We start from the raw sequence: 20346 nt of genomic DNA, 5'->3' as shown, positions 1-20346 counted from the left end.
CTCCCCTCTGCCCACCCCCCACTCATGCTCTCTCTCTCTAATATATAAAATCTTTAAAAAAAAAAAAAAAAGTACAAGGTGAAGCAGGAAGTGTTAATGTAGAAGCTGCCGCAAGTTATCCAGAAGATCTAGCTAATTAAGTACTGAAGGCATCTACACTAAAGAGTTTCAAGGTAGGCAAAACAGCCATATATTGGAAGATGATTCCATCTAGGACTTTCATAAGCAGAGAGAAGAAAGTCAATGCCTGCCTTCAAAATTTCAAAGGACAGGCTGACTCCCTTATTAGGGACTAATGCAGCTGGTGACTTCAAGTTGGAGCCAGTGCTCATTAACCATCCTGAAAATCCTAGGGCCCTTTAAGAATATGATAAATCTACTTGCCTATGCTCTATAAATAAAACAACAAAGACTGGATGACAGCGTATCTGATTACAACGTGGTTTAACTAAATATATTAAGCCCACTGTTAAGACCTACTGCTCAGACAAAAAGATTCCTTTCAAAATATTATTGCTCATTGACAATGCACCTGGTTACCCAAGAGCTCTGATGGAGATGTACAAGATTAATGTTGTGATGCCTGCTAATACAATATCATTCTGCACCCCATGGATCAAGGAGTCATTCTTTCAAGTCTTATTATTTAATAAGAAATACATTTTGTAAGACGATAGCTGCCATAGATAGTGATTCTACTGATGATCTGGGAAAAGTAAATTGAAAATCTTCTGGAAAGAATTCACCATTCTAGATGCCATTAAAAATATTTGTGATTCGGGCGCCTGGGTGGCTCAGTTGGTTAAGCGACTGCCTTCGGCTCGGGTCATGATCCTGGAGTCCCGGAATCGAGTCCCGCATCGGGCTCCCTGCTCAGCAGGGAGTCTGCTTCTCCCTCTGACCCTCCCCCGCCTCATGTGCTCTCTCAAATAAATAAATAAAATCTTAAAAAAAAAATTTAAAAAAAAATATTTGTGATTCATCAGAAGAGGTCAAATATCAATATTAACAAGAATTCAGAAGAAGTTGATTCCAACCCTCATGGATGACTATAAGGAGTTCAAGACTTCCCTGACAGAAATAACTGCAGATGTGGTGGAAACAGTAAGAAAACTGGAATTAAAAGTGGAGCCTGAAGATGTAACTTAATGGCTGCAATCCCATGATAAAACTTTAACAAGTGAGGAGTCGCTTCCTATGGATCAGCAAAAAGAAGTGGTTTCTTGAGATGAAATCTACTCCTGGTGAAGATTGTTGAAATGACAACAAAAGATTTAGAATATTATGTAAACTTAGTTGATAAATCAGCAGCAGCATTTGAGAGGATATATTCTGATTTTGAAAGAAGTTCTAACTGTGGGTAAAATGCTATCAAATGGTTCGTGAAAGGAAGAGTCAATGAAGCAAACTTCATTGTTGTCTTATTTTACAAAATTGCCATGGTCATCCCAACTTTCAGCAACCATTACCCTTGATCAGTCAACAGCCATTAATAATATCAAGGCAAGACCCTCCACCAGCAAAAAGATTACAACTTATTGAAAGCTCACATGATGGTTAGCATTTTTAAGCAATACAATGTTTTTTTAAAGATTTTATTTTTTTCCATTTTTTATTATGTTCAGTTAGCCAACATATAGTATTTTAAAATTAAAGTATGAACATTGTTTTTTAAACATAATGCTATTGCACACTTAACAGACCACAATACAGTGTACATATAACTTTTATATGCACTGGGAAACCAAAAATTCATTTTACTTGCTTTATTGTGATATTCACTTTGCTGCATTGGTCTGGAACTGAACCCACAAGATCAAGGTATGCCTGTATACATAATATTCACGATTTTCTGTTGTATTTTTATTTTTTTAAATTGAAGTAAAATTAACATATAGTATTATATTTGTTTCAGGTGTACAATATAACGATTCAACAATTCTATACATTACTCAGTCCTCATCGTTGTATTTTTTAAAACAAACACTTATATGGCATTTCCTATGTGCCAAGCACTATTTATTTACAAATGCCTTACAAATATTATCTCATTTAATCCTTTTAACAACTTTAAAAAATAGATACTATTCATTATCCCTTTACAGTTGAACAAGCTGAGGCATAAAGAAGTAACTTGCCCAAATCAGAAATATTTGATAAACCTAATAATTATTATATATAAGGCTTATGATATTTCAATATTGTTGGAATAAAGTATAGCAAATAAAAGCCTATTTAAATTTTTTATTCTTTTATTACTTCCTCATTATTTGCAATTTATATATCCAGAACCTCAGATAAAATATATGGCATTTACTAATCTACTTGAAAGCAGAAATAAATAATGGGCATATTTTACTGGAATTATACGTGACCCAAAACAACTCCATAAGAATATGTGATATCTACTTTCATAATCTGAACACATTCTATATTTGGAAATGAATATTAGATGCTCCTTACCTATTTATGAACAAAAAAAAATTTCCAGGTAGATGTTAGAAAACAAGCTGGGTTATAAAGAAAAACCAGGAGAATTATATAAAACTCTTACCTTATCTCTTTTTTCGAGAGTAACTATGTTCTCTTTTGCCTCTCTTTTGAGTTTTTCCTATTAAAAATGAGTGCACACAATGTAGTCACTACTATTATCAAAAATTAATGTTATTATCAAAATACTTCTAAGAAGTATTAACAAAGAAAGAATACTAAACTCTAAATCTATAAAATAATGAAAAGAAAAAAAGAAAAACAAATTAGTTTCTTTCTACAGAGCTTATTTAGTTTTGATTATCTTTTTTTAAAATTCTGATCTGTCCAGTATGTATCTGTGGAATCTTGGTAAGTCTTTTAAAACTCTGAATCAACTTTCTCATTTGTAAAATGAAGTGGATGGATCAGATTATAGATGAAGAAATACACAAAAGTAGCTAACTGTAAAGAGCTATAAAGAGATCCAAAATATTATGAGCTTTTAGAGGCAGAATTCAGTTTTTCTGTGCATTGAGAAAGGGTACATTTCAGTTGGACCTTGAATAATGAACTTTTAACATGAGATAAACAAGGATGAGGGGGAAAGAAAATACAAAATACTTAGGAAATAATACATCACTTTTGCTGGAGATTAGGGTGTATATATTCAGTAGAGAAAAAAGAAAAATTAACTCTGGCCTACAAAAAAGAATATGTACTATGCCTTTAATATGATAGTCACCTGGAGAACACAATTGTTACAGCCCCCAGGAAGCCTTCAAGGACACAGAGAAGGGAAAGTTCCAACAGAGAACTTTAAGCAAACTTGCCTTGCCTGCCTATGAGGTCTATGCCAATATCAACCTTACTGAATGCTTTGTGTACACCATGCTATCTCTCCCAGAGTGTTGCTCCTAACCAGAGAACTCACTTCACCATGAAGAAGCTGGTAGTAAGCTAACGTAACAGTAATCACTATTCTTATTGTGTATCCTATCAATGACCAATAGTTGATCTTCAGTTATAGTGACAACTGGGATCTCCAATAAAGGGCTAGAATGCTCTCTTCTAGGATAAATTATATCCTCTGTACTAGCAAAATTGCACTGCCTCTCAGAGGACTTCTAGAGGCTTCTAGAGGACAGAAGGGAGAAAGCACCTCCCATGACTGCATTGTCTCTATAAAATTCTGGAGACTTTTGCTCGTCTGGAGATCTTACTTATAGTCTGTTCTAATACAACATGTGTTTCCAAGGTGTGAATTATTAGCTCATACACAAACATATATCTTTAGTAGTGGTTAACTAATCATGAGTTCCCTAAGACCAAAGAGATAGGCAGTCCACTATGGTCCCTATTTAAATTGGATATCAAATATGCCTATAATATGGTCTGACAAACAGACAATTGACTTCAGCCACAGGAATAGAGAATGATGGCCCTGTACCCAAATTTCAAACTTGAATAAATTTATAAACCTAGAATCCTCCAAATTAAAAGAAAGCCTGGTAACTGTTGTAGAAGGATTTTGCAATAATATCACAAATACATACATTATCCCTTCTACTATCTTGTGCACTGAGAGAGATACTAAGACTTATGGGTAATTGGACATTGACTATTAACTAACACCAATTATTATAACCCAAAATGTTACTATTTTGTCATTAGTTCAAGTGCAGGTGTATTGGAGTCAGGTGATAAATGGCATTTAATCCAAGTCTACCTTACAATGAGCCCATGGAACCATAAACCTAATCTGTGGTCATTTCTTAAGATCCTAAAGTCTGAATAGATAAACTCAAGTAAGTGCCATAATCTCCATATTGGTTCTAACCACAAAATGAGAGTTTTTAAGTTTAGAAGGACCAACTGGAAGACTGAAACTTTCCTCCATATCAAGAATATAAACAAATATATCAAATGCCACATCTCACCTAGGCAGAGATTCAGGCCCATCAAACCGTGAAAGATGTAGAGAAGGTGATTTATCACAGTCCCACAAAGCCAACTTAATTGGAAAATTAAATTCACTGTTATCCAGTAACAGTTTTGTCATACCAATGGGTAAGTAATAGAGGCCAAAATAGGGATTGTGTATTGATTAGGATCAAAAATGAGAACTAAGAAAAAAGTTTCATATAAAAGATGAACTTATTTTGCAATAATATCACAAATACATACATGATCTCTTTATGAATATGATGCAAAAAATCCTCAACAAAATACTAGCAAACTGAATCTAGCAGAATATAAAGAATTTAACCAGAACCATGGTTAAAGAACAAATACATGTTTTTATTAATCTTGACAACATAAATTAACAAAATAAATATCAAAATTGTGTATGTGGAAGAAGAGGCAGTACGAGAAAGTGTTAGATATATTGTTTAAAAATATAAAGGTAACCAGTAAAATAACTGAAAGTACTACACACACCTTTTAAATCAACCAGACACACACACACACTTTAAAGAAAAATAAAATAAATATTAATATGTCATGTAAAATAAGATGACAAAAACATGATTCAATTATATATCATATCAGTAAGGGATTAATAACCATAAGGAACTCCTATAAGTCAACAACAAAAACAACAACTAAAAAATGGGCAAAGGACTTGAATAGACAATTCTCCCAACAAGATATACAAATCACTAACAAGGGAAGGAAGTAATTGAGAATGTCAAAAACAAATTGAACAACAAAAACATACAATCTTATGCCATAATTTGTGATTCTAGTGAGGCTCAGCATGAGAGCCACACAGAGTATATTTGTGCTGATTTGACTCTAGTCAATATGGCTCTTAACCTAATCACCACTTGCACAATATTGGTGAAAGTAGACACAAATAACAAAGAGAATAACTGTCACTAATATACCTGAATTGATAATAAGTATCTGAGGGGTAAGTGGGCAGTCCATAAAAAAAGAGGCCTAGGGCGCCTGGGTGGCTCAGTTGGTTAAGCAACTGCCTTCGGCTCAGGTCATGATCCTGGAGTCCCGGGATCGAGTCCCACATCGGGCTCCCTGCTCGGCGGGAAGCCTGCTTCTCCCTCTGACCCTCCCCCCTCTCATGTACTCTCTCTCATTCTCGCCCTCTCAAATAAATAAATAAATCTTTAAAAAAAAAAAAAAAAAGAGGCCTAGAAAATGCATAGAGAGTGAAAATTTCAGAAAAAATGACTAAATTTTTTCATTTTGGTCTCTCTAGTCTGGACAAAGAAAGCACAACAACCACGCCCATAAAGAATTAATTATCCTTGCCAATAAATAGAACATACTAGCAATAAAGTCAAAAGATAAGTTTCAAAAAAAAAACAAAACAAAAAGAAAGAAAAGATTCCCCTGAAAGAGCAGAAAACACAAAAATAAGTGATTCACTGAAAAAAACACATGAATTTTGTCCTTTTCCTTGGTCCCCTCTTATCACCCTGTAAGTAGAATATACCAAATCATAATATCCTTATCTTTTCCCTCATAAAATTGGGTAAGGAAATACAGCTTGAAGAGAGATTAGTAATATGGCAAAAAGTGAGTAACCATACACACACACACGCACACGCATGTACTGGAATATTACTTAGCCATGAAAAAGAGAGATCTTGCCATTTGCAGCACCATGAATAGACCTAGAGAGTATTATGCTAAATGAAATAAGTCAGAGAAAGACACATACCATATGATTTCACTTATATGTGGAATCTAAAAAAACAAATGAACAAACAAACAAAGCAGAAACAGACCCATAAATACAAAGAACAAACTGATGGGTTGCCCAAGGGGAGATGAGTGGGGGGCTCACAAAATGGGTGGTGGAAAATAGGAGATACAGGCTTCCAGTTACGGAATGAATAAGTCACAGGGATGAAAGGTACAGCATAGAAAATATAGTCAGTGATATTGTAATAGCATTGTATGATGACAGAGGGTAGCTACACTTAGGGTAAGCATAGCATAACATATAGAGTTGTCTGAATTTCTATGTTATACACCTAAAACTAATGCAACATTGCATGTCAAAATACTTCAATTTTAAGAAAAAGAATAACCACAACTTATCCTCTCAGATAGATACATGGGCTCTAGGGCTTCACATTGAGTTGGTGGAAAGATCTGAAGACTGAGGATAAACACATTACAAGAAAACTGCAGACCAATATCTCTTTATGAATATAGATGCAAAAAATCCTCAACAAAATACTAGCAAACTGAATCTAGCAGAATATAAAGATTATACATCATGACCAAATAGGATTTCTCCCAAGAATATAAGATTGGTTTAACATCTGAAAATCAATTAATGTAATACTTTGTATTAATAGAATACAAAACCACACAATCACCTCAATATACACAGAAAAAGCATTTCACAAAATCCAATGTGCTTTTATAATAAAAACATTCAACAAATTAGGAATAGAAAAGAACTTTCCCAACTTGATAAAGAGCATCTAGGTAAACTGAATTTCATCAAAATTAAAGAGTCTTTGCTACAAATAATACCATCAAGAAATAAAAAGACAATCCACAGAATGGAAGAAAACATTTGCATATCCTACATCAGATAAGGGACTGGTATCTAGAATATATAAGAATTCTTAAAACTCAAAAATAAAAAAACAAATAACCTAATTTTTAAATGGGTAAAGCATCTGAATATACATTTCTCCAAAAAAAAATATACAAATGGCAATAGCACATGAAAAGATGGTAACATTATTAGGCATTAAAGAAATACAAATCAAAACAACGATATATCATGTCACACTCACTAGAATGACTATAATCCAAAAAAGTGTTTCTGAGGATGTGGAAAAATTGGGACTTTCATGCACTGATAGTGGGAACCCAAAATGGTAAAATTGGCTTGGAAAACAGTTGGGCAGTACCTTAAAATGTTAAGCATAGAAATATAATATTTTCCAGCAATTCTACTACTACATACATAACCAAGAGAAATGAAAACATATACCCACACAAAATCTGTACACAAATATTCATAATAGCATGATATATAATAGTCAAACTAGAAACAACTCAAACTTCCATCAACTGATGAATGGGTAAATAAAACCTAGTACAGCCACACAATAGTATACTATTTAGCAACAGAAAGGAAATACTGATATACGCTGGGATGTGAATGGACCTTGAAAACATAATGTTAAGTGAAAGAAGCAGTCACAAGACCATATATTATATGATTCCATGTAAGTGAAATATCCAGAATAGGTGAATCAATAGAGACAAAAAGTAGCTTGATTAGTGGTAGCCTAGAGCTGGTGGATTTGGCGATGGAAAAAAAAGGAGGGGATAATAACTGCTGATGTATATGGGAATTCTTTGAGGGGGTGATACACGTATTCTAAATTACATGGCCATGATGGTTGCACAACTATCAGTATATTAGAAACCATTAAATTGTACACTTTAAATGGGTGATTGAAAGGTATATAAATGATATCAGTGAAACTTTTTAAAAATGACAGAGTTGAGGGGTGCCTGGGTGGTTCAGTAGGTTAAGCAACTGACTTCATTTTGCCTCAGGTCGTGATCTCAAGATTGTGAGATTGAGCCCCACATGGAGCTCTATGCTGGGCATGGAGCCTGCTAAAGATTCTCTCCCTCCTTCTCCCTCTGCCCCTATGCCCCTCTCTCCCTCTCTAAAAAAAGAAAATGAATGAGCTGAGCAGGGACACAAAGTTGGGGACTTTAACACCTCCATTTCAACAACTGAAATACCTACTCGCCAGAAAAATCAGCAGAAGTATATATAATCTAAACAATACAACCAACTAATTGGATGTAATTGACATTTATAGAACACTTCAACAATAGCAAAATATACAGTTGTTTCAAGCACCCATGGATCATCCACCAAGACAGATAATATTCTGGGCCATAAAACAAATCTCAACAAATTTAAAAGAATGGACTGAACATTTCTGTCTCCCCCAAATTCATACAGGGGCCTTAATTCCTAATGTGGTGTGGTGTTTGGAAATGGGGCCTTTAGGAAGTAACTGGGATTAGTGTCCCTATCAGGAGAGGAAGAAACTAGAGCTCTCTCTCAGCCATGTGAGGTCATAGCCAAAAGGCAGCTGTCTGCAAGTCAGGAAATGAACTCTGACCAGAATATGACCATGCTGGCATCCTGATCTCAGATTTCCAGCCTCCAGAAGTGTGAGAAATAAATACTTGTTTAACCTATTGAATCTATAGTATTTTTGTTATAGTACCCCAAGCAGACTAATACAAAAATCATACAGATTGTGTTCTCTGACCATAATGGAATCAAACTCAAAATCAAAATCAGTAACAGAAAGACTACAGGAAAATCTTAGAATACATGAAAATTTAAAAACACATTTCTAAATAATCTATGGGTCAAAGAATTCACAAAGAAATCTAAAATTATATAGAACTGAATGAAAACAAAAACAACATATGAAAACATGTGGGTTGTAGCTAAAACAGTACTGACAGAAAAATTTATAGCACTAAATACTTTCATTAGGAAAAAGGGAAGAGTGATGTCAGCAAAATGGCAGGAGTTTTCTACCAACCTCCTCACCAAGAAAACAGATTTTGACAATCATCCACAGATGAGAGTACCTTTGTAGAAGTTCTAGAAGCCAGCAGAGAAGTTCCAGCACACCAATGGAGCAAAAAAATCATAGACTGAACACACTGAAGAGGATAACAGGAACAATTTCACTTTACCCATGTCATCCCCTCTCCCAAGACAGCATAGTTTGGTGCCAAGAAAGATCTCTCAGCCAACAGTTTTTCCTTTGGGAAAAAGTGAGAGCAAAAGAGGGACACCCAGCTTCCCCAACTGTGCAGGATGTTGCCAAGGAGGACTATTTCTTTCCCACCCCATCTAGAATACTAGGGTGAACTACGTGAGTGAGGGGTGAGGAGGGGTTGGGAATACAGCAACAAAAGCTCAGAATGTATTTAAGGTACACGGATCCTAACCACTTCATGGACTCCAGTGGGAAGCCTGCCCAAGAGCTGCTGGGGAAATCTTGCCTGAAGATCAATTGGCCCATGGACACTACCCCAGTGCTCCACACATCTCAACCACACACACGTAATACCCCACTGCCAACCTGCACATGCCCTTAAGGGTGGCAAGCATGAGCCTTTGAAGAAGGCTAGTGAACATGTGCAGAAAGCTGGCCCAATGCTGCAGAATTGGGAGAAAGTACACAAACCTGATCATTCAACAAAGCCTTAGGGAGAGCAAAGAGGAGGCTGCCAGCACCCAGCCTTTGCAACATCAAGAGAAAGCATACAATCTTAAGAATTCCCCTCAAAGAGCAAACAAGAAGTGTAGAGCAGGCAGATATAGATACAGACATAGACACAGACATAAATAGACATATAGATATAGAAAAGATCTGAGAAAACCTCAGAATCCCTAACAGAGCTGACAGAAGATACTTCTCTGCTGAAGGTAACCAATAAAAACTGGAAGAAATAACCATCCTTCAAATGTGAAGACAGTGATGCAAGACTTGAAGAAACATGAAAAACCAAAGCAACATGACGCCACCAGAAAAATGCAATAGTTTTCAGTAACCAACTCCAGAGAAATGGAAATCTGCAATTTGCCTGATAAAGAATTCAAAATAGTTGTTTTAAGGAAGTTCAATGACCTATAATAAAACACAGTAAGACAATTCAATAAAATCAAGAAAATAATATATGAACAAAAGGAGAACTTTAATAGAGACAGAAATCATAAAAAAAGAACTAGACAAATTCTAGAGCTGAAAAATACAATGAATAATGAAAAATACAATAGAGAACATTAAAATAAGACTTGATCAAGCTGAAGAATCAAATGACTTATTGTCAAGTTCACAGAAATTATCTAATTGGAACAACAAAGATAAAAGAATTAAAAATAGTGAGGGAAGACTACATGAATTATGGGATACCATCGAGTGAAACAATTTACACATTAGAGCCCCAGAGGAAATAAGATGGAGGAGGGCGCAAAAAACTAATCTAAAGTAATTATAGCTAAGAACTTCCCAAATCTGGAGAAGAAAAAGAGAAAGAAAAAGGAGCAGAAGGTTCATTTCAGTAAATTACAGCTGAAAACTTCCCTAATTGGGAAAAGGAAACAAACATCAAAATCCAAGAAGCACAGAGAACTCCCATTAAATTCAACAAAAGCTGGCCATCACCAAGACATATTATAGTCAACTTCACAAAATAAACAGGTAAGGAAAGACTCCTGAAAGCAGCAAGGGAAAAAAGTCCTTAACTTACAAGGGAAGACAGATCAGGTTTGCAGATCTGTCCACAGAAACCTAGCAGGCCAGAAGAGAATGGCATGATATATTCAACCTGCTGAATGGGAAAAATATGCAGCCAAGAATACTCTATCTAGCAAGGCTGTCATTCAGAATAGAAGGAGACATAAAGAGTTTCTCAGACAAAAACTAAAGGAGTTCATGACCCCTAAACCAGCCCTGCAAGAAATATTAAAGGGAATTCTTGAGTGGGGAAGAAAGACCAAAAGCAATAGACTAGAAACGAATAGAGAAGGGGTGCCTGGGTGGCTCAGTCAGTTGACTATCTGACAAGATCTTGATTTTGGCTTAGATCATGGTCTCACAGTCATGGGATCAAGCCCTGCATCAGGGTCCATGCTTAGCATGGAGTCTGCTTGAGATGGTCTCTCTCTGCCCCTCTCACCACTCAATCTCTCTCCCTCCCTCTCTCTCTCTGTTGCTCTCTCAAAATAAATGAAATCTTAAAAAAAAAAAAGAGAGAGAGAGAGAAAATCTCCAGAAACAATGACTTAACAAGTAATACAATGGCATTAAATTCATATCTATCAATAATCACTTTGAATGTAAGGGGACTAAATGCTCCAATCAAAAGACACAGGACATCAGAATGCATTAAAAACAACAACAACAAAAAAACAAGTTCATCTATATGCTGCCGACAAGAGACTCATTTTAGACCTAAAAACACCTGTAGGTGGAAAGCAAGGGGATGGAGAACCATTTATCATGCTAACGAATGTCAAAAGAAAGCTGGCATAGCCATACTTATATCAGACAAACTAGATTTTAAACCAAAGACTATAACAAGAGATGAAGAAGGGCACTATATAATAATAAAGGGGACAATCTAACAAGAAGATTTAACAATTATAAATATTTATTACCCCACTTGGGAGCACCCAAATACATAAATCAATTAATAACAAACATAAAGGAACTCACTGATAATACAATAATAGTAGGAGACTTTAACTTACAGCAACGGACAGATCATCTAAGCAGAAAAATCAACAAGGAAACAATGGCTTTGAATGACACATTGAATCAGATGGACTAAACAGAATAAAGAGAGCATTTCATCCTAAAGTGGTAGAATACACATTCTTTTTGAGTGCACATGGGACATTCTCCAGAACAGATCACATACTGGGTCACAAATAAAGACTGAGATCATACCATGCATATTTTCTGATTACAGCACTATGAAACTTAAAGTCAACCACAAGAAAAAATTTGGAAAGACCACAAATACATGGAGGTTGAGGAACATCTTACTAAAGAATGAATGGGTTAACCAAGAAATTAAGGAAGAAATAAAAAAAATACATGGAAACAAATGAAAATGAAAACACAATGGTCCAAAACCTTTGGGATGCAGCAAAGTGGTCATAAGAGGGAAGTATATAGCAATACAGTCTTACCTCAAGAAGAAAAATCTCAAAACAACCTAACCTTACACCTAAAGGAGCTAAAAAAAAGAACAATAAATGAAGCCCACAACCAGCAGAAGAAGGGAAATAATAAAGATTAGAACTGAAATAAATGATATAGAAACAACAACAACAACAAAAAAAAACCCAGTAGAACAGATCAATAAAACTAGCAGCTGGTTGTTGAAAGAATTAATACAATTGATAAACCCCTACCCAGACCTAACAAAAAGAAAAGAGAAAGGACCCAAATAAATAAAATCACCAATGAAAGAGGGGAGATCACAACCAACACCACAGAAATACAAACAATTATAAGAGAATATTGTGAAAAATTATATGCCAACAGATTGGGCAATCTGGAAGAAATCGATAAAATCCTAGAAACATATCAACTACCAAACCTGAAACAGGAATAAATAGAAAATTTGAACAGACTGCTAACTAGCAAAGAAACTGAATCAATAATCAAAAATCTCCCCACACACAAAGTCCAGGGCCAGATGGCTTCCCAGGGGAATTCCACCAGACATTTAAAGAAAAGTTAATACCTATTCTTCTCAAACTGTCCCAAAAAATTAAAAAGGAAGGAAAACTTCCAAACTCATTCTACAAGACCAGCATTACCTTGATTTCAAAACCAGACAAAGACCCCACTAAAAAATTATAGGCCAATATCCCTGATGAACATGGATGCAAAAATGCTCAACAAGATACTATCAAATCGAATCCAATAGTACATTAAAAGGATCATTCACCATGATTAAGTGGGATTTATTTCTGGGCTGCAAGGGTGGTTCTATATTTGCAAATCAATCAATGTGATACACCACATTAATAAAAGAAAGGATAAGAACCATATGATCCTCTCAATAGATGTGGAAAAAGCATTTGACAAAGTACAGCATCCATTCCTGATAAAAACCCTCACAAAGGCAGGGGTAGAGGGAATATACCTCAACATCATAAAGGCTATATATGTACGACCCACAGCTAATATCATCCTCAATGGGGAAAAACTCAGAGCTTTCCCTCTACAGTCAGGAAGAAGACTGCGATCTCCACTCTCACCATTGTTATTTAACATAGTACTAGAAGTCCTAGCCTCAGTAATCAGACAACAACAACAACAACAACAAATAAAAGGCATCCAAATTGGCAAGGAAGAAGTCAAACTTACACTATTCACAGAAGACAGGATACTCTATGCAGAAAACCCAAAAGACTCCACCAAAAACTTGCTAGGACTGATACACGAATTCAGTAAAGTCAAAGGATACAAAAATCAGTGTACAGAAATATGCTGCATTTCTACACACCAATAATGAAATAGCAAAAAGAGAAACCAAGGAATTGATCCCATTTATAATTGCACCAAAACCAAGAAGATACTAAATAAACCTAACCAAAGAAGTAAAAGATCTATACTCTGAAAAAAAAAAAAAAGAACACTTATGAAAGAACCTGAAGATGACACAAAGAAATGGAAATACATTCCTTGCTCATGAGTTGGAAGAGCAAATATTGTTAAAATGTCTATACTACCCAGAGCAATCTATACATTTAATGCAATCCCTATCAAAATACCATCAGCATTTGTCCCACATCTAGAACAAACAATCCTAAAATTTGTATGGAACTACAACACCTCAACAGCCAAAGCAATCTTGAAAAAGAAAAGCAAAGCTGGAAGCATCACAATTTCAGACTTCAAGCTATATTAAAAAGTGGTAGTCATCAAGACAGTATGGTACTGGCACAAAAACAGATACATAGATCAATGGAACAGAATAGAAAACCCAGAAATGGACCCACAACCATATGGTCAACTAATCTTCGACAAAGAGGTTAAGAATATCCAATGGAAAAAAGACAATCTCTTCAACAAATGGTGTTGGGAAAACTGGAGAGCAGCATGCAGAAGAATGAAATTGGACCACTTTCTTACACTATACACAAAAATAAATTCAAAATGAATGAAAAACCTAAATGTAAGACGGAAACTATCAGAATCCTAGAGGAGGATACAGGTAGCAACCTCTTTGACCTCAGCCATAGCAACATCTTACTAGACACGTTGCTGGAGGCAAGAGAAACAAAAGCAAAACTGAACTATTGAGACTTCATCAATATATAAAGCTTCTACACAGTGAAGGAAACAATTAACAAAACTAAAAGCCAGCCTATGGAATGGGAGAAGATATGTGCAAATGACATACCTGATAAAGGGTTAGTATCCAAAATCTATAAAGAACTTACAAATTCAACACCCCAAAAACAAATAATCCAGTTAAAAAATGGGCAGAAGACATGAATAGACATTTTTCCAAAGAAGACATCCAGATAGCTAACAGACACATGAAAAGATGCTCAACATCACTCATCATCAAGGAAAGGAAAATCAAAACTACAATGAGATATCACCTCACACCTGTCAGGATGTCTAAAATTAACACAGGAAACCACAGATGTTCGTGAGGATGCAGAGAAAGGGGAACCCTCTTACACTGTTGATGGGAATGCAAACTGGTAGAGCCACTCTGGAAAACAGTAAGGAGGTACCTCAAAAAGTTAAAAATAGATCTATCCTATGATCCAGCAATTGCACTACTATGTATTTACCCAAAGGAAACAAAAATACAGATTTGAAGAGACATATGCACCCTGATGTTTACAGCAGCACTATCAATGATAGCCAAATTATGGAAACAGCCCTAGTGTCCATCAGCTGATGAATGGATAAAGAAGATGTTGTATATATATACAATGGAATATTACTCAGCCATCAAAAAGAGTGAAATCTTGCCATTTGCAAGAGTGTATTATGCTAAGCAAAATAAGTCACTCAGAGAAAGACAAATACCATATGATTTCACTCATATGTGGAATTTAGGAAATAAAACAGATGAACATAGGGGGGAAGAAAACAGAGGTATACCATAAAACAGACTTTTAACTACAGAAAACAAACTGACAGTTGCTGGAGGGGAGGCGGGTTGGGGATGGGCTAAATGGATGATATATATTAAGAAGGGCACTTGTTGTGATGAGCACTGGGTGTTTATGTAAGTGATGAATCACTAAATTCTATTCCTGAAACCCATATAACACTATATGTTAAATAACTAGAATATAAGTAAAAACTTAAAACAACAACAAAAAACAAAAACAAAAACAAAAAAAGGAAAGAAAACCCTTTTGCACTGTTGGTGGGATTATAAACTGGTACAGCCACTATGGAAAACAGTATGAGGTTCTTCAAAAAATTAATAATAAAACTACCATATGATTCAGTAATTCCACTTCTGGGAATATATCCAAAAGAAACAAAAACACTATGCTGAAGAGATATCTACACCCACGTGTTCACTACAGCATTATTTCCAATGGCCAAGATAAAGAAACAACTAAGTGATACCAACAGATTAACGGATAAAGTAAGCTTGATACACATACACACACAAAATGAAATATTATTCAGCCATAAAGAGAAGGAAATCCTGCCATTTGCAATAACATGAATGGATCTTGAGAGCATTATGCTAAATGACTTAAGTCACACAGAGAAAGACAAATACTTGTATGTGCTTATTTATAAGTTGAATCTAAAATTAAAAAAAGAACTCATAGAAAGAGATCAGATTTGTGATTACCAGGGGCAGAGGTGTGGGGGTTGGAGAATTAGATAAAGGTGGTCAAAGGTACAAACTTCAAGTTATAAGATAAATAAGTACTAAGGATGTAATTTACAACACAATGACTATAGTTAACACTGCTATAAGGTATATTTGAGAGTTAAGAGAGTAAATGCTAAGAGTTCTCATCAAAAGGAAAAGAACATTTTTTTTTCTTTTTTGCATTTTTGTGAAATGATGGATATTAACTAAATGTACTGTGGTCATCATTTCACAATATATACAGGTAAAATCATGCTGCGCAATTTAAATTTGTAACATATATATGTTCAATATTTAAACAAAGGAATACACTACATACTTCTGAAAAAAAGCTAATGGGGGTAAAATGATATGTTTTAATCATAGTTACCCAAATATATTTTCTAATATGACATGTTTATAAAAACAAAGTGGCAGTTATACTTCAGTAAAAAAATTTAAATTAAAAAAACCCAGAAAGTTGCACATAAATGTTATTAGTTACTTTATCTATAATGCCACAAAACCTACCTTTTCTTCTTTTTCTATTTCAAGTTGTTTCTTAACAGACAAAAGTTCATTTTTGAGATTAAACAATTCAGACTCCTAAAAAAAAAAACATGAAATTTATAGTGTATCCATATATTTCTCAAAACAGTGAAAATGCTGTTTCACATATATTTAGTTTTACAGAGAAATAAATTCACTCATAAAATATAGACACTTTATTTTTTTATTATGTTCAATTAGCCAACATATATTACATCATTAGTTTTTGATGTAGTGTTCAATGATTCATTAGTTGTGTATAACACCCAGTGCTCACTTAAAAGTCTACTGATATGGAACTAGGAAAGATGGAGGAGGAGTAAGGGACCCTATTTCAACTGGTCCCTGGAATTGAGCTGGATATCTACCAGACCACACTGAGCACCCATGAAACCAGCCTGAGATGTAAGAAGATCTGGATCTCTACAAACAGAATATCACAGGCAGTTGGTTTCGAGGTACGAAGCAGGGAGCCATTATTCCACGGGCAGATATCGGAGGATAAACGGCAGTGGGAGGGTGCCTGGCCGTGGGGATCCTACACCACTGGTGAGCGACAGCCTCGCAAGCTGGGGACGGGGTACAGACTCGCAGACCGGCAGCGGTGGGGAAAGGACTCTAGGACAGCCCCCGGGGACAGAAACCCGGAGCGGCGTGGTCGCGCATATGAACTGGGAGCAGCTGGCGGTTTTAGAAGCACAAAGGGCAGAGACGTGCCCCGACCTGGAGGCAGGACTGGGGCACTGCGGAGGGGCGCACAACCTAGGTCGCTGCAGTTTATAGCAGCACGGACAGAAACGGAGACGGTGTGACCTGGAGAGCTCACTGAAGAACAGACTGCGGTCTCTCTGCTCTGAGGCAGAGGGTTGGAAACGGTCTCTTCTGCTCTGACTCACGGAAGAGACGCAGAAAGCCACCAGGGAAAGCTGCCAGAGAACAAAAGCCCCCAAAACTGATTCCCACTGAGCCCACCCCCCGCCACAGGCAGGCAGGGCAACTCCGACCGAACAGGGTTGCCTGAGTAACAGCGCGGCAGGCCCCTCCCCCAGAAGACAGGCTGGGAAAACGAGAGGCCAGCAACCCTAAGGTCCCAAGAAAACAGGTGCATCTTGCTTGGGTTCTGGTCCATAATTTGGACTCTATACATTCCCTCAAACACCCATCAACAGAATGACTAGGAGGAGGAGCCCCCAAAATAGAAAAGACTCAGAGATTATGACTTATGCTGCAGATTTACAAATGAATGCAGATATAACCAAGATGTCGGAGATGGAATTCAAGCTAGCAATTGTGAAGACAATGGCTAGAATGGAGAAATCAATTAATGGCAACATAGAGTCCCTAAGGGCAGAAATGAAAGCTAAATTGGCAGAACTTAAAAATGCTATCAATGAGATCCAATCCAATCTAGATAATCTAAAGCTAGGGTAACTGAGACAGAAGAGTGAATAAGCGACCTGGAAGACAATATAATAGATAAAAAGGGAAAAGAGGCGGCCAGGGAAAAACAACTCAGAATCCATGAAAATAGAATCAAACATAAGTGACACCATGAAGTGTTCCAGTGTCAGAATAATTGGAATCCCGGAGGGAGTGGAGAGAGAGAGAGAGGACTAGAAGATGTATTTGAGCAAATCGTAGCTGACAACGTCCCTAATCTGGGGAATGAAACAAACATTCGAGTCCTAAAGGCAGAGAGGACCCCTCCCAAGATCAAGGAAAACAGGCCAGCACCCCAGCATGTAATAGTAAAACTTGCAAATCTTAGAACCAAGGAAACCCTCTTAAGGGCAGTTAGGGGGAAGAGATTCCTTACGTACAGAGGGAGGAACATCAGAATAACATCAGACCTATCCACAGAGACCTGGCAAGCCAGAAAGGCCTGGCAAGATATATTCAGGGTACTAAATGAGAAGAACATGCAGCCAAGAATACTTTATCCGGCAAGGCTTTCATTTAGAATGGATGGAGTGATGCAGAGCTTCCACGACCGGCAGAAACTGAAAGAATATGTGACCACTAAGCCGGCCCTGCAAGAAATATTAAGGGGGGGTTCTATAAAAGGAGAAAGACCCCAAGAGTGATATACAACAGAAATTTACAGGGACAATCTATAAAAACAACATCTTCACAGGCAACATGATGACAATTAATTCATATCTTTCAATAATCATCCTCAACGTGAATGGCCTAAATGCTCCCATAAAATGGCACAGGGTTGCAGATTGGATGAAAAGACAGGACCCATCCATATGCTGCCTACAAGAGACCCATTTTGAACCTAAAGATACATCCAGACTGAAAGTGAAGGGATGGAGATCCATCTTCCATGCCAGCAGACCTCAAAAGAAAGCTGGGGTAGCAATTCTTATATCAGACAAATTAGATTTTAAACTAAAGTCTGTAATAAGAGACACAGAAGGACACTGTATCATTCTTAAAGGGTCTATCCAACAAGAAGATCTAACAATTGTAAATATCTATGCCCCCAACATGGGAGCAGCCATCTATATAAGCCAACTGTTAACCAAAATAAAGAGTCATATTGATAACAATACGTTAATTGTAGGAGACCTCAATACTCCACTCTCAGCAATGGACAGATCATCTAAGCAGAAAATCAACAAGGAAACAAGAGCTTTCAACGATACATTGGACCAGATGGACCTCATAGATATTTACAGAACATTCCACCCAAAACAACAGAATACTCGTTCTTCTCGAGCGCACATGGAACTTTCTCCAGAATAGACCACATACTGGGTCACAAATCAGGTCTCAACCGATACCAAAAGATTGAGATTATTCCCTGCATATTCTCAGACCGCAATGTTCTAAAACTGGAACTCAATCACAAGAAAAAATTTGGCAGAAATTCAAACACTTGGAAGCTAAAGACCATTCTGCTCAAGAATGTTTGGGTCAACCAAGAAATCAAAGAAGAACTTAAACAATTCATGGAAATCAGTGAGAATGAAAACACATCGGTCCAAAACCTATGGGATACTGCAAAGGCGGTCCTAAGGGGGAAATACATAGCCATCAAGCCTCACTCAAAAAAACAGAAAAATCCCGAATTCACCAACTAACTCTACACCTTAAAGAACTAGAGGAAAAGCAACAAACGATACATAAGCCACGCATTAGAAGATAAATAATTAAAATTAGAGCAGAAATCAATGAATTAGAAACCAGAAACACAGTAGATCGGATCAACAAAACTAGAAGTTGGTTCTTTGAAAGAATTAATAAGATCGATAAACCACTGGCCAGACTTATCCTAAAGAAAAGAGAAAGGACCCAAATTAATAAAATTATGAATGAAAGGGGAGAGATCACGACTAACACCAAGGAAATAGAAACAATTATTAGAAATTATTATCAACAACTATATGCCAATAAACTGAGCAATCTGGATGAAATGGAGGCCTTCCTGGAAACCTATAAGCTGCCAAGACTGAAACAGGAAGAAATTGACAACCTGAATAGGCCAATAACCAAGTAACGAGATTGAAGCAGTGATCAAAACCTCCCAAAAAACAAGAGTCCAGGGCCTGATGGATTCCCTGAGGAATTCTACCAAACATTCAAAGAAGAAATAATACCTATTCTACTGAAGCTGTTTCAAAAAATAGAAACAGAAGGAAAACTTCCAAACTCATTCTATGAGGCCAGCATTACCTTAATCCCCAAACCAGGCAAAGACCCCATCACAAAGGAGAATTTCAGACCGATATCCCTGATGAATATGGATTCCAAAATCCTCAACAAAATCCTAGCTAATAGGATCCAACAATACATTAAAAGGATCATTAACCACGACCAAGTGGGATGTATCCCTGGGATGCAAGGGTGGTTCAACATTCGCAAATCAATCAATGTGATAGAACACATCAATAAGAGGAGGGAGAAGAACCA

The 20346-nt window shown here is 36.5% G+C and overlaps 1 protein-coding gene across 2 annotated transcripts in view; it reads right to left on the bottom strand.

Moving 5' to 3' along the window:
• SYCP1 (synaptonemal complex protein 1) overlaps nucleotides 1–20346 on the bottom strand; it is a 143848-nt gene that overhangs the window by 13984 nt on the left and 109518 nt on the right. Inside the window, exons 26-27 of one of the 2 annotated variants that reach the window (XM_021690082.1) lie at nucleotides 16411–16485; nucleotides 2555–2611 (exon numbers count right to left, since the gene is read on the bottom strand). In XM_021690082.1, the coding sequence (XP_021545757.1) occupies nucleotides 2555–2611; nucleotides 16411–16485 (132 nt within the window). The remainder of the gene's footprint in view (nucleotides 1–2554; nucleotides 2612–16410; nucleotides 16486–20346) is intronic. The other variant, XM_021690083.1, reaches the window with a different exon arrangement.

Source organism: Neomonachus schauinslandi, chromosome 4 (assembly GCF_002201575.2).
Source record: "Neomonachus schauinslandi chromosome 4, ASM220157v2, whole genome shotgun sequence".
NCBI classification, from domain to species: domain Eukaryota; kingdom Metazoa; phylum Chordata; class Mammalia; order Carnivora; family Phocidae; genus Neomonachus; species Neomonachus schauinslandi.
The sequence above is the reverse complement of the archived record's forward strand: the minus strand, read 5'-3'. Positions and strand labels throughout refer to the sequence as shown.